This window comes from Hibiscus syriacus, unplaced genomic scaffold (assembly GCF_006381635.1).
Source record: "Hibiscus syriacus cultivar Baekdansim isolate YM2019G1 unplaced genomic scaffold, ASM638163v2 tig00110607_pilon, whole genome shotgun sequence".
NCBI classification, from domain to species: Eukaryota; Viridiplantae; Streptophyta; class Magnoliopsida; order Malvales; family Malvaceae; genus Hibiscus; species Hibiscus syriacus.
The window spans coordinates 468,166-482,198 of record NW_024062799.1 but is presented as its reverse complement, the minus strand read 5'-3'; the positions used below and the strand labels follow the sequence as shown (position 1 = coordinate 482,198).

Genomic DNA, 14,033 nt, shown 5'->3' with positions numbered 1-14,033 from the left:
AAAACGTAGTTGGTTTGTTTTATTTTACTGTTTAAAATATTATAAATGGGTAGCTTACAAATTTCATTTCTGAACTTTACTCTCTCCTATTTTGTTCACTGAATTTTAAAAGTTTTAAATTTTCCTACTGAACTTAATACATAGAGTTTTATTGTCACTAAACTTTACTCTCTCTCTTATTTTGGTCACTTTGTCGTTTAATAGTTAATTGCGTTAAAAACGATAACTTTTTAAAAAACAAAATTCTCACCAAAATAACATCGTTTTGCATCTATATAATTGTGCATTTTAACACCGTTAACTATTTAACGGCCGAGTGACAAAAAAAACCAATGTATTAAGTTCAATGAGAAAATTGAAAAAAATTAGAGTACAATGAGTGAAATAGGAGAGAGAGAGTAAAGGTTAATTACCAAATTTGTAATTTATCCATTATAAATTTTATACTTTAATAACTCAAATAGATTTTGACACATTTATTTTTTGTTGTGGTCATGTCCCAATCGTTTTAGAGGGACATTTTAGTATGGCACGAGTTCAAGATTTCATTATTATTTTACATGGTCGGTAGATAACAAAGTATTTTCCTTGATTACAAATGTCAAAAGAAACTTGACAATCCAAATTCTAGAACCTGTTTTACTGCAAATTTTCAATGTCAAAACAGTGAAATACCAAACTATTTACAGCGCAGTTTATGATCATCATCAGGATCATATGTGGGAGTGTTAACATTGCGGTTTTTATTAGGATCTTACTCGGGACCATCATTTATACATGATGAATCATGTGAAACTAGGATGCTAAGCTACTGTCAGTGCGGTACCCTAATATGATCATAAGAATAACCCCTTTGAGGATCAAAAGGACTATCATGATGAAGCATAAAATAACTAGCACTGTCGCACACTTCAACATCCCTCCCTTCTGTGATCGCTCAGCATGCAATTCCAGTACACACACAAGATGACCGTCTTATATATAACTCTCAAGTTTTGTCAAAACCACCATAACTTAAGAGCAGTTATGCACACAACACGTGTAATGAATTCAGAAGTACCCTTATACGAGATGAGGACAGATAATCTTTGGTGTCCAAAATTTTGAAGGGGAAATGGTCAGGATATGGCCGGAAAATAAGGGAATGAGTTTGCAGGAGTGTATGTGTAAGCATGGATGACTGAGTGAGGCAAAAATATATACAACCTTCTGGAGCTGTTTGAAGCCCTCCTCAACTGATGTAGCAACATTTTGGATATTGTAGTCTATTCGGTCAACAATAGTGCCCTGATGGGAGATATTACATACAAAAATCAGTTTGTATCAATCAACCAAAATGGATAACATAACATAAAGATGTGTCATACCTGGTCTATCACAAGGGCCGAGAGGTCTTTCATCATTTGAGCAAGCTCATTTACTGACTGGACAACCTGCAAAAATACCATATTCATTAGAGGGGAACTGCCATTGAAACGATAAACCACATATATTCAGGTACCTGAGTGATCTCTCTCTCCCTCTCTTCAGTTGAGAACTCACTCTGCTTCAGCTTGCTCATTTGGTGCTTATTAAATCCCTGCAGTAATCACCCATCATGTCATTCACACTAGAGTACCAGACCATAAAAGGGGTTGAATTGAACTATAAATGACTCTGGCCCTGTATCAATCACATACCAAAACATTTCCAAAACAAGGGCACTTTGTTCAAAGCAAATTCCAACAACAAAGTATCCACAATTAAACACTTCAATTGAGTTTGACATCTTTGTGATCCAATTTTCTATAAATGTATCACTCACTTTGTAGTAGAAATTGAAATCTCTTAGGCCTTATATACTTTTATATTGTAAAAGTAAATTACTTGTGTAGTATATCACTCATTTATAAGTGATATTATATTATTATATTATCGACAATTTTAATTTTAAATTATAAATAAAAATAGATACTTTTATATTGTAAAAGTAAATTACTTGTGTAGTAGAAAAATAAATATCATCCCAAGTTAAGACCAATTTAGAGAAAATTTAATTTTTTTGGGGAATTTGTAAAAAAAAAATTAGTAGGCAAAAAAAATAAATATAATAATGATTAGGTGGCTAAATAGATTGTTTATCCTTTATTTTATATCTTTTGTTTTTTTTTTTGTTACTTTTTAATTGATCAAATAATAAAGCCATTTTTAATTATTTTCAATTTCTAAAATTAATATAAGATATTAACTAATTCTACGTGCTTTATTTTCATTGGGTTATAATTTTTTTAACAGTAGTTGACGGTGTATTAATGATTAAAATATACAAATTCAGTAGGTAATGTGATAAACATTTCTTCAAGGGTCAAAATGATAAAGGTGTATAGTTCAGTGGTCAAATATGAATTTAACCCTAAAAATACACGCAAACATTTCCATTTGCTTCCCCGAATCCCCCTTTCTCCTTTTAAGTCGCTCTTTGCTCTTAAAAAGGCAGAAGAAGAAGAAGAAGAAAATTACAAAGGAGAATCTAAGAAGCAGCCCTGTTAGATTCTTTCGCTTTTTTCAAACAAACCCAGCTTCAATTTACAACGTTATCTAAGTTTCAATGGAGGATGATACTTGGAGCTTTGCGTTCTCAGCTTCACCTAGGAGCTATCAATCCACTCTTAAATCCCAAAGTGGTTAGTATTTCACTTATTTGTTTGTTTTTTTTGTTATGTTTTTGATTTTTTTTTTGCTTTTGATTTTTTGTTTGTTTCCCTGGATTTATGCGGTTACTGAATGGGGAGTTATTGATTTTGGAAGCAGATCTTTGTATTGATTTTGAAGAGATTGAAGAAGACGATGAATTGATGACGGAATACCCCTGCCCGTATTGTTCGGAGGGTTTTGATTTACTTGGCTTGTGCTGCCATATTGATGAAGAGCATCATCTTGATGCCGGCTATGGGGTACATGCACTTCCCTTTCTGGATTTATTGTTAGGCATAAAATTTTCTTTTGTTTTGAAAGGTTGTTAGAAACTTAGAATTGATATTTAAGTAATGTTTTTAGTCTTCCTGGATATGCTTTTAGTTTGGTAAAAATTGTGGGTGGATAATGGTTTGACAAGATTGAATCGGAATCTTTTATCGGATATGCATAAGTTGCCCCAGCAGTAGATGGCCTTGGATGTTGAAACTCTGTCAACTCTTTGAATATAGCATACTGATCCATGTTTAGTTGTCGTTTGAAAGTTTTTGGTAATTTAGCTGGAAATTTAGATAGATTGATGAATAGATGCTATCGGAACTAAAATCCTCAATTTCCTTTCCCCCTTCTCATTCAGCATTATCACTCTAATGTTACTCATTTTATGAACATTTTCTAGCAATTTTGTTTCGATGAAATTGTTCTTGTTTACCCATAGAAGCTTTAGAAGTGATCACTGGCTTCTTTTTTTCTTTGTACAAATTTTATGTCTTCTAATTTCTTCTCTGACTATTAGTGAATATATGATTGCTAAAGTTACTGAGCAATATTTGTTCTCACCTTCATGCCTTTAGTGTCAACCTATCTTTTTATTATTAGTTCATAATGCCCCATTTTTGAAATCGACATTGATTCAAAATATTATAGAGCCCCTATTAGTTAAGTTAGTAGGTCATATTCTCTCTCTCCCTCTCTCTTTTGTATATGTGTTGGCTTGTTGGTTGTAACTAAGGCATTGTACATCGTCAGCGTAAATTATAGTTTATGGAAGTTATCCTTGATATGCTTCATTAACATGATATGAAGTCTTCTGTTTGAGATGAACAAATTCGATGCTGACCTTACCAAAAGGAATTCTTCTTATTGAATCTCGCAATGATCAGGGCACTTCAAGATAGCTTAGTCTAATTGCTTTTTTGACATAAACAACGTGTAAGATCAGTAAATCTGTCTGCTTATAATTGCAGGTATGTCCCATTTGTGCTCAGAGAGTAGGGATGAACATGGTTGACCACATAACATTGCAGCATGGGAATATTTTCAAAATATCCTTTTATTACTTTTTTGTTGAAAGATTTTACTTATTTTGTTCTTTTCCCTTTTACTTTCAACTACCTGTTCTAGATCATGTCATTGTGCTCGAATCAATTCTCATGACATCCTCATTCTTTCCCTAAAGCTATTTGAATCAGTCCAGTATATATATTTTCTTTGTGTGGCTATGAGGATGTTTTGAGTTTTTTCTTTCTTCGATTTTAGGCCAGATTCTTTAAGTTAATGATCTGTGGCCCTTGACCAATGATTACAGTAACTACAAATTAAATTTTCATAAAGGCGACTCTTATTCAACTCTTTCTTCCTTGAGGAAGGAGTTGCATGATGCACATTATCAATCTCATCTTTTCAGGTCATGGTCTTCACTTTCTTCCTCCACTACAGGACCCGATCCATTGCTTTCATTTCTTCATACTGCACCTCCTGCTGATTCATCTGGAAGTGTACAGCCTGCCTCTCCTACTGAAGTGACCTTGGAGGAAAAAGGCACAAATGAGAGAATGTTAGAAAAGTAAGTATTTTATCTATTCTTAAGATTTTTCTTTAGAGTTTGAGCTAAGCAATACCCTTTGAATACTTAGGTTATCCCCCCTTAACTGGATGCAAATTCATGATAGTCTTACGTTGTGCAGAGATGTTCACCTGTCACCATTGTCAGATAAGGAGCACTCAGAGAAGGCAAATAAGTGTGAGTTTGTACAAGGGCTGTTGTTATCGACTATCTTTGATGGTGGTTTATAATATGGGCGGAACATAATCGACGGTCCACAACTTTTAACAAACTTACCGTCATCTACGTTCTTGCATTGAACTTTCTGATAATTCAATGTAGAAGCTAGGGATAATTTAAGAATGTAATGTAATTTATTTAATAGGTTGATATTTTTCAATTAAGACCTCAACAGAGTTCAAACTCCTGTATTTTCCCTTTTAGAGCATAAGTTAATAAAAGCCGTTATTATCTTTGTTTAAACTTTACATTTGCTAGTTAACCTGAATGTAAAAAGCTCCATAGATATTAACAAAATTGAACAAAGGTTTCAGTAATGGTATGTGCTGTGATTATAGCCCTGCTATGGTCTGTCTAGGGTTCTTCATATTTGTGGTTCAAAGGCCTTCCCTGACTGATCTGATGCAATACAAATATCTGCTCATTTAAATTTGAGTTGCTCAGGTTTGAATCAGGCTTCGACCGGGCAAGGCATGTACAATATCTCACATAACTAGGAAGAGCGATATCAAGCATTCTTGTAACTACAGAACTGAAGTAAGCTTTATAAACCCTGATAATTCATGAGTATTTTGGTTTCTGGAAAACACTGGTATATGTGTAGATACAGTCCAGGCATTTGAATTTTCAACTATATTACTAAATGTTTATCAAATAAAACATGAAGGTGCAAACAGGGTTGTTTGGTTAATAATTTACAAGTGTTTGGAGAATAAACATAGCTTGAACTTGAACCAGAAGCAAAGTTAACAATTGAGTGATGATCAGGATTCCAATGAGCTGATCGTAGTTTTGTGGCCCTACCTGAATATATTGCAAAATAGCTACCTAATATTTTCAATGAATACAGTCTAGTAGCTAAAGCTGAAAAACAAGGTGCTTCTTAGATGAGTTTTAAGTAAACTATATCATTTGTCACCAAGTATCATTTCAACAGAGCATTTACTATTTCCCCAACTACCACTCAAAAGATCAGTTACAGAGAATCAAGGTATCGTGGTTATCTCCACTGAGTTATGTGATGCAAAAAACTGGAAATCAGGATGATGCACTTGTAAACATTGCAGCCAATTGTCAGCGGCTTGTAACAGATAGCTTGCTTGCTGCCATTCTTGGGCACCATTGGGAGTCAAAATTGAAACTTTCAGCTTATAGGAAGCAAGGCCAAAAACTGGTAGAGGGATATTTGTAGATGCATCAACACCACGGACTTTCCTATTGCTAGAAGCAGGACACTGCACCTGATTTTTACCTGTACCAGCTGTATAATAATTAAAAGAATTAACTCAACAGAACACAAACCAAACAGGCAACATGCCCCACGATCATAAATGAGAGAGAAAGGGGTATACTTTGAGAATGTGTTGACAAAGAATGGAAGGTCAAGAAAGATGCATCCAGGTTTTGTAGGGTTTGACCCATATGTATTCTGTATATTGGGTACCTATAGACCAAAAATAATATAACCAAACATACATAAAGCTTAAAAGAGCAGTGACTTGGTCAATCTTTAGGTTCCGTTTGGTTCAAAGAATGTTATATTACCGAGGGAATGAAATCTTTATTTTCCTATTTGGTTGGTCAGTAATTCCATTCCCGAAAATCTTTTATTACCAACAGTGGATTTTTTAAGGTATATTACCGGGAATGTGATTACCCCTTCCTTAAGTATTGTTGGATTACCGGCATTTTAGACTAAAATGCCCTTAATTTTTTTTTCAAAAATATCATTCTTCTGTCGATAAATAATAAAATTTTTACGAAGATTAAATTAAAAATTTATCCTTAAACTATTTTAGATTTATAAAAAAAAAATAAAATTCAGAGATTAAAATAAAATTTTACCATTTTATTAAACCTATTTATCTTTTCAATTTTGTAAAAAAAATTATATAAATTTTATAAATTTAAATTTTTTAAAAAATATATATAAATTAATTATATTAATATTATAGTAAAATTCAATTTGTTAAAAAATAAATATATAATAAGGACAATTTGGTTAAATATACATTTTAATAATCTTTTATTCTTTTAACCAAACACGATAATCTTACATTCCTGATAAACCAACCAAACATAAAATACAACATTCCCAGTAATCATATTCTATGGTAATATTTTATTTTCAATAGTAATCTTACATTCTGTGAAACAAACGCACCTAATATAAGATGTCCTACCAAGCCACTGAAATCCAACTTGCTGGCAATAGATCAGAGCTCCTGTACATCCTGATCTCTGGAAATTGAGATGCAAGGCTTGAAATCTGGTGGGTAATAAAAAGGTGCCACAAGCATTTGGGTCAGAAGTCAGAACACAGACATTTGAGGAGAAAGAACAACATTCTAAATCACCACATGTGAACTTGCCTTGTCATATAAAGAGTAGAAAATTTGTAAGGACCCCACAAGTCAAGATGCAGAAGAGCAAAAGGTTGTGTGGAATGAGTTTGACTCAAAGGAAATGATAACCTTGTTTGTTTGGCTAAAGGACACACGTGGCAACTAAGTAAAGTAGAAAAAGAAAAGTATATATCTTTTAGATAATCAAGCTTACTCAACTTAGAAAAAGAAGCATGCCCCAACCAAGCATGTTAAAGAATTGAATTTTTATTTAGATGAGAACCAACAGCATTACAACCATGTATATCAACAGTATCTATAGTATCATCCAACTTAGTCTTAAGAACACAAGACTCATCAAGACACGTGAAAACAATGAAATATAAGAAGGAATATCCGTGTTTGTACCAATGGACTCATAGAAGTAGAGTCCTCCATATTCCCTACCAATCTCCTTCGTCCTTCCATCGCAAAGATGCTGAAAAATGCAAAAATAAGGAAGAAAGTAACAGAGTAATTTAGGTTTCTGGTGATCTTGGAAACAAAAATTAAGTTTTGGTTAAAATGTGGGCAAATAATACATTTTTTAAGGCGCTAGAAGAAAACAAGTGGTCACATGGGTGGTATAATCATTGGGCAAATGAACTAACCGAAAACTAGTACAAGCAACCGTGATTCCAAGCTATTAAAGTCACAAATGACATGATCCGTGGCTCCAGTGTCTATTACCCAATGAAGATTTCGATGAGCAGCAGAGTTGTCAATCATACCTGCCATGTTAACATTCGAGGACATAGAGGGAGCTGCATTAGTAGATCAAGAATCTGCTTGTACTGTTCCTGAATGATTACTGGAGTAGTATTATCCGGGTCGGTCCAATGAGTTTTAATGCCCTGGGCGAGATAATAATTTTATGTCATTCCATTGATGATTATGCACCATCTACAACGAGAAGACCATCCAACTTCTCTTAACCTTAATTTTTTTGGATTTTCGAAGGGAGAATTGATTAAACTCCTTACAATTCTGCTCATAAGCATCACCAAACAAAAAAAGAGAAACAGTATTTTCATCTAAGCACCCAATTTTCCATATGGAATAGCTCTGCCCGATTGAACTAGTCTTTGGAGTCCCTTTTCAGTCAACACTCCTATGGTTGCCCAACAACCGTAAAGGTGTCTCCCTTCAATAAATTCCTGCAAAGAGTCCAAAAATATATTGTCATCTACCTGATGAGGTGCATGTATAGCAATGCTTTATCAAGGCCCTAGCAAGTAATAAAGAGTCCATAATTGACAAGCAAGAGTATAATTGCATACTTTATAGTTGATAGTCGAACAAATTGAATATCCGACAACCTCTCACTGAGTTCTACAGGACTGACCAATTGCTTTTTGTTAAACAGAAGAAAATGTAACAATCAGGGCTTTGCTATTTGCCACTTGCCACTTAAAATTAGTGGAATGTAAGTTGAAGTGTTTGAACTTGGCCTTACCTTATACGCAAACCTGAAAACTTATCAACTTGAATATCATTTGAACTCGGTGGCTTCGACTTCGCATGTCTCTCAACTGGTTTGGGTTCATAATCAAGGCAATCTTCGACAAAATTCTTAAAAACAGACAAGTCTGATTTCTCTCTTTACCTTGGCGATCCATCATCTAATAGGTACCCTAAAAATTTAGCCCGAACAACTTGTAAAACCGAGAGATACCCATTATCAGACTCGAAAGAGAGAACAAAAATAACCGAAACCCATACATAAAGAAAGTACAAACAAAAGAAAATAGAAAAAATACAGAACCAGAAACCTAAATTCCAACTATAGAGAAATAATAGATACACAGAACGAGTTTTTAATGAGCGAATCCAAGATAAAGCCAAAACAACTATGAGATTTTACCTGGAGAATGAAGAAATCCATTTGGTGTAATGAGCGAATACAAATAATTACCAATATATGTGTCAGATGAGTTTTATTTTAGAAAGCCAAATGGGTTCCCCCATTTTCAAACAATTTCAGAGCTTCCTTCACTCTACCCTTCATTCTCTGATTCTCCAATGCAATTAAATAGTGAGAAAAGAACAAGTGGAGAACTGAACAAGAGTTTGACTCAACTGATGTCGAGTTGAATGGTAAACCAAATAATTACCAACAAAACCAAAGTCAACGCCCCTACATGTTGATGCCCTTAAATGCTGTCATGGGCATTCGTCCATCTGGTACATGTATAGGATCGGTCAGGATTTTAAAAAATGGTCTGCGACTGCGATTTCGGCCGCGATATAACGGTTTCGTCGCCGTTCGAGGTAAATTCAAAATAACCGAAAACACTATCACGATTTGAAACCCTGGGACCAGCCCTAGGTATTATTGGGCATTACAGCAACAATAAAAATACTATGGTTCTTAACCAACTCAGAAGATTCAGAGGATTGCACAGAAGCCACCTGGGAACCTTGAGTTCCATTTCCTTTTGTAAACTTAAAATTGAAAGGAAACCCAATTAACCTATAACAAGATTCACGCTTATGAACCTTTCTCTTGCAATAGTCTCAGAAACCCGTGAACTGCTGCGGATTATGATCAGCAGAGCCCGATGAATAATGACTGTTGCATCTGAACTGGAAGTAGCAGACAAATGAATCATCTGCGATTCTTCTTGGACAACCAAAGAACACGCTTTATTTACAAAGGGTAAAGGATGCATGAGCAAAATTTGACTTCGAGTAGAGGAAAATGTTTCATTCAGGCCCATAAGAAACTGAAAAATTCTGTCGCAACAAACGAGCTGAATTTTTTTGAGAGATTTCAAAAGCACGTGAAGAAAACGGAACCAAAATATCGTCTTCATCCCATAATAGCTTCATATGAGTGTAATAGTTGGATACCGAAGACTCACCTTAAAGAAACATTGTTATATCTCGATGTAAGAAAAAAAATCTTGAGCCATCAACTTTATCAAATCGTTCCTTCAGATCATTCCAAACAAGCTCAGCACTGGACGCGAAAACGATGCTGGCCGAGTGTTCACGACTCACAGAGTTCAAAATCCAGGAGAACCACCGCATTGCACTTGTCCCACTGTGAGCACAACGAAATCTCACAAGCATCACGAGAACCAGAGCCATCAATCATACCTAATTTTTTCTTCGCCAACAAGGCAATTCTCATCGAGCGACTCCAAACGTTGTAGTTTTCCAAGCTGACTAGTTGATGAGAGACAATCACCGTCCTCGGAGTGCTCCATGGGTGAAGATACATCAGATGGGTGTAATCCAAAGCCTACATGAGACAAAACAAGAAAAAAACGATCCACCGAAAAGAGAACAAAGAAAACAACGAGAAATGGAAAAAAAAGTGAAAACCCTAGAAATAACAAAAGATGCTCAAACGATCAAACCCCTGAAAAGAGAAAATGAGCCGGGCAGAAACGTAATGGGCCAAAAACAGCCCAACCACTACAAACAAACAGAGAAAATCCTTCGGCTACAAAAATTAACCTCTAATACAATGTTGAACTAATGTAATCAAAGGTAAGAAGCTTATACTTGGAAATGTGCTTTCATTCATATCATTAAACTGAAGTTAATATTTATACACACACAATTGTAACTAAATCATCAGCTAACTAACATACTACCATAATAGACTTTTAAACTACCACAACATATTTCTAATTAACGCTCAACATGTATACTTTTGAAAAGTAATTTTTAAAATTATTGTACAAAAGTGTAATTTAAAATTTAGTTGTTTAGGATTGATGTTAAAAAGTTAGTTTAAAAAGATAAAATATCGATTATAGACATTATGTTGTAAATTAAAAATATGACATTTAAATTATATTTACACATATATGAATCATATCAATTTAAACTATAATAAATTAAAAAAATATTATTATATATCAATTATATAAATTTAAATTATAATAAAAATATAAAAATACAATTAAAAAATATAATTATAATAAAAATATAATTTATATGAGTCACTATTAATATTTTAATATATAAATTATAAATTATTTTTATTTTTAAATAATTAAAATAAATTATTAAAAGTAATAAATTATTTTTTAAGGATGCTAGTATTAAATTATTAAAATAAATTTAAATACATAATTGAGTGGAGTTCATGTATTAGTAATAGTATAAATATAATTTGATTCCAAATATTTTTTTTTCATTTTTACTAGTTTGACATTGATTTTGCTTTCAATGTATCGGCTTCACTCGACAAGCTCTAGAAAGCTTGGCTATTCATATCATCATACATTCTGCTATTCGACATGTTTACATGCATGCATACATATTTTCTCTCTTAAGTTTAAATTTGATTACTTTCTCTGCCTTTTTCAGGTGTGTACCAACTCTAAATCGAGGCAAAAGACGCAAAGCTTTGATCTTGATGAGCTATTAGCAAATTCACCTCCTTGGCCTCCTGTTAAGAGTCCTGCCCAAAATTTTAGGAAAGATGAGCAAGAATCAAGCTCGGGTGAGTGAATGGATAAGGTTATGGTGAACAAGCAAGCTGCCATTAACAGAGTAGGAAACTCCCTAGGATGTTGGGAAGCCGAAAATGGGAATTTATCTGATGCCCTTTACCAGAAATATCTACAAGATTCTTCAAACATGTACCCAGAACAATCGTATAATATGTTCATGGGGAGTAACAGGTTCAACATGGCTTGTTCTTATGACATAGATGATGTTGATGCTGCTACCACCAGTGACTCATCTGAGACAGATTTGCTTTGGGAATTCAATCGTTCCAAGCTTAGCAGCATAACCAATGGGATGGAATCAAATACCAAGGAACCTACTTTAAAATCAGCAAGGAGTCCTGAACTAAGGTAAGGCAATAACAATATTCTCATGATCTCGAATATTGTGTACATTCATCGTAAGCTTTTCCATGTAACTAAAAGAGCTGGTAAATATTTTACAGCAAAAGTTTATATCCTATGTCAGGGCCATCACCCTCTAGGAAACTTGCAAATGGAGTTGGCCAGCAATTGAACCGAAACGGTAGTCAACCAACTGCTTCTGATGGTAAACACAAAACTGGAGGTAGAAAATAACAAGTTTATATACGCCATAATTACCACGTTTGAGTAATTTGTGATTCTTTTCTTTTATTTTCTTTGTTCTTTTCATGCCTTTTAGAGAGGGAAATATATATTTCATTCTAATTTTGAGGGTATGGTTAAAATGCAGCAATAATCCCAGTTGTTTTGATTTTTTTTTGTTTCAAAAGCAGGTTGTGTAGATACGTCCTGCTAGTGCTTTCTTGGTTTGTGTGTGTGTGTGTGTATAAAGACAACTGCTATCGTATTGCAATGGTTGTTTTGTTTGATGATTGGTTAAATTTTAAAAGAATCATCAATTCAAAAGGCCATTTCAGTTTCCAATTTTCAATATCCTCACACGTTTTGTTCTTCATGGTATATTGATCATTTTATTTCCATACGTAGTAGTACAAAAGATGCATATTTTTTTCTTTTAAAAAAAGAAGAGATTTCATTAAGAAATTTAGGGTAGAGCACAAGGTTCTTAATCTTGAGGTCGTGGGATCGAGTCCCATGGAGGATATTTCATAATTTGGAGGTCTCCTACGGAAGCTGCTCTCAATCTAGTGTTAGGGGCAGCCTACTATCTTACCTCCCCCTTACCTCATTACATATGGGAACAAGGGACAACCATACAGAATGATTCAAAAGCTTCAATAACTAATACAGGGTTCTACAGGCTTTAAGCCCAGCTTTAACAGTTTTGACATAAATTTAGGGTAGAGATTATCCTAAGGAAACTAAGTGATAACTTTGCAATTCAAGCTTATAAGGTCCCAGATAGCTGGAAGAAGAAATTTTCTACCATTAGCACCATATGCATTATAACTAGCTTTGCTCATTTTATCTACCAACAAAGCTCCTGGATACCCAGGATACGCTCCGCTACCAAATATTCCGGGACAGGCTGTGACAGCTTCCAATGGTGCCAAAGCATCCCCTTGAAAATAGCCGGTCTTGAAGGGGTTACTGGCAGCCCCTGCAAGTAGGGTAGCAATGTTTATGATCATGCCATCGGTTCCAATGCCGTTAGGTGCCACTAAGGCTTGTCCCGGAGGGCCATAAGCAGGCAGAGCATAAGGCCAAGCACAAAGACCGGGGCATTGGACCGTAGGGTCTCCAACGTGTGCGAACACCACTTGAGATATTGCCCCTACTGATATGCTGTCATGGAAGCCACATGATCCCATGCAGAACCTCTCTACTGTAACATCTTTAGCAGTCAAAACTAAGTAAATTCCATTTGTGTCTAAAGGAAAGATTTTGCTGTCTATCTTGCTTTTCACAAAGTTGGCTATTTGGGCGCGCTTCAGGCTCTTCCCTGAAGAATATGCATCACCAACTTGTTTCACAAGTCTAACAGAGTTGGAAACTGGTCTCCCAGTTTTGTCCTTGTATGTACTGATTGTTCTCCACCACGTTGAAACAGAGTTTCCTTGACGTGGACCAGAGCTCCCGAAAGAAGCGAAGAAATCGGTTATGGAGCTTCTATCTTTCAGAGAGAACCCTCCATACCATATGAGATAAACGTTAACGCCATTCGAGTTGGTCAAGAGAGGGCCTCCATGGTATCGAACTGTGTTGGACTCAGCGACTAACGAAGAAGGTTGCCGCTGCCCTTGGCTCAGCCTGTGTGACCACGGGGCTAAGGCCAAGACACAGATAAGAGGCAATTGCAAAGACCTCGAGAACAAGCCGAACATTTCTTGATTGAACCGTAGATTATTGGAGAATGATGAGTGTCATAGCTAGGCAAAGGAATGTTCTTTTTATAGATGCTGGGAAGTCAAGTTCTGACACGTAACTAGCTACAAAAATAGAGTTTACAGTATAATTTTTTGCATTATTGCAACAAAGGATGGCCTAATTAACTTG

The 14,033-nt window shown here is 34.9% G+C and overlaps 4 protein-coding genes and 1 pseudogene across 4 annotated transcripts; 2 read left to right on the top strand and 3 right to left on the bottom strand.

Moving 5' to 3' along the window:
* Nucleotides 1-592: 592 nt before the first annotated feature.
* Nucleotides 593-1,822, bottom strand: LOC120135274 (syntaxin-41-like). The gene is made up of 4 exons (XM_039151562.1): nucleotides 1,502-1,822; nucleotides 1,368-1,433; nucleotides 1,207-1,287; nucleotides 593-942 (listed from the first exon to the last, which is right to left on the bottom strand). The coding sequence occupies exons 1-4, from the start codon at nucleotides 1,559-1,561 to the stop codon at nucleotides 796-798; spliced, it is 354 nt and encodes a 117-aa protein (XP_039007493.1). The 5' UTR covers nucleotides 1,562-1,822; the 3' UTR covers nucleotides 593-795.
* A 641-nt stretch (nucleotides 1,823-2,463) lies between these two features.
* LOC120135338 (protein DEHYDRATION-INDUCED 19 homolog 3-like) lies at nucleotides 2,464-4,938 on the top strand. Its single transcript, XM_039151615.1, has 5 exons — nucleotides 2,464-2,663; nucleotides 2,791-2,933; nucleotides 3,921-3,998; nucleotides 4,260-4,519; nucleotides 4,641-4,938. The coding sequence occupies exons 1-5, from the start codon at nucleotides 2,588-2,590 to the stop codon at nucleotides 4,747-4,749; spliced, it is 666 nt and encodes a 221-aa protein (XP_039007546.1). The 5' UTR covers nucleotides 2,464-2,587; the 3' UTR covers nucleotides 4,750-4,938.
* A 659-nt stretch (nucleotides 4,939-5,597) lies between these two features.
* On the bottom strand, nucleotides 5,598-10,258 carry LOC120135378 (annotated as a pseudogene).
* A 1,328-nt stretch (nucleotides 10,259-11,586) lies between these two features.
* Nucleotides 11,587-12,372, top strand: LOC120135377 (kinesin-like protein KIN-14I). Its single transcript, XM_039151650.1, has 3 exons — nucleotides 11,587-11,942; nucleotides 12,038-12,159; nucleotides 12,350-12,372. Exons 1-3 carry the CDS (start codon nucleotides 11,593-11,595, stop codon nucleotides 12,370-12,372), a joined length of 495 nt encoding a protein of 164 aa, XP_039007581.1. The 5' UTR covers nucleotides 11,587-11,592.
* A 366-nt stretch (nucleotides 12,373-12,738) lies between these two features.
* Nucleotides 12,739-13,902, bottom strand: LOC120135299 (protein EXORDIUM-like 2). Its single transcript, XM_039151583.1, has one exon. It carries the CDS (start codon nucleotides 13,859-13,861, stop codon nucleotides 12,899-12,901), a length of 963 nt encoding a protein of 320 aa, XP_039007514.1. The 5' UTR covers nucleotides 13,862-13,902; the 3' UTR covers nucleotides 12,739-12,898.
* Between the last annotated feature and the right edge of the window lie 131 nt (nucleotides 13,903-14,033).

What these genes read in the sequence shown, in the direction of transcription:
- LOC120135274 (XM_039151562.1), bottom strand. Translation starts at nt 1,561, where the DNA reads ATGAGCAAGCTGAAGCAGAGTGAGTTCTCAACTGAAGAGAGGGAGAGA. An exon ending in GGGAGAGAGAGATCACTCAG is followed by an intron (nt 1,434 to 1,501) that starts GTACCTGAATAT and finishes GTATTTTTGCAG; the next exon opens with GTTGTCCAGTCAGTAAATGA. An exon ending in GCTTCAAACAGCTCCAGAAG is followed by an intron (nt 943 to 1,206) that starts GTTGTATATATT and finishes CTGGAATTGCAT; the next exon opens with GCTGAGCGATCACAGAAGGG.
- LOC120135338 (XM_039151615.1), top strand. Translation starts at nt 2,588, where the DNA reads ATGGAGGATGATACTTGGAGCTTTGCGTTCTCAGCTTCACCTAGGAGC. An exon ending in CACTCTTAAATCCCAAAGTG is followed by an intron (nt 2,664 to 2,790) that starts GTTAGTATTTCA and finishes TTTTGGAAGCAG; the next exon opens with ATCTTTGTATTGATTTTGAA. An exon ending in ATCTTGATGCCGGCTATGGG is followed by an intron (nt 2,934 to 3,920) that starts GTACATGCACTT and finishes TTATAATTGCAG; the next exon opens with GTATGTCCCATTTGTGCTCA.
- LOC120135377 (XM_039151650.1), top strand. Translation starts at nt 11,593, where the DNA reads ATGGATAAGGTTATGGTGAACAAGCAAGCTGCCATTAACAGAGTAGGA. An exon ending in GCAAGGAGTCCTGAACTAAG is followed by an intron (nt 11,943 to 12,037) that starts GTAAGGCAATAA and finishes AATATTTTACAG; the next exon opens with CAAAAGTTTATATCCTATGT. An exon ending in TGGTAAACACAAAACTGGAG is followed by an intron (nt 12,160 to 12,349) that starts GTAGAAAATAAC and finishes TTTCAAAAGCAG; the next exon opens with GTTGTGTAGATACGTCCTGC.
- LOC120135299 (XM_039151583.1), bottom strand. Translation starts at nt 13,861, where the DNA reads ATGTTCGGCTTGTTCTCGAGGTCTTTGCAATTGCCTCTTATCTGTGTC.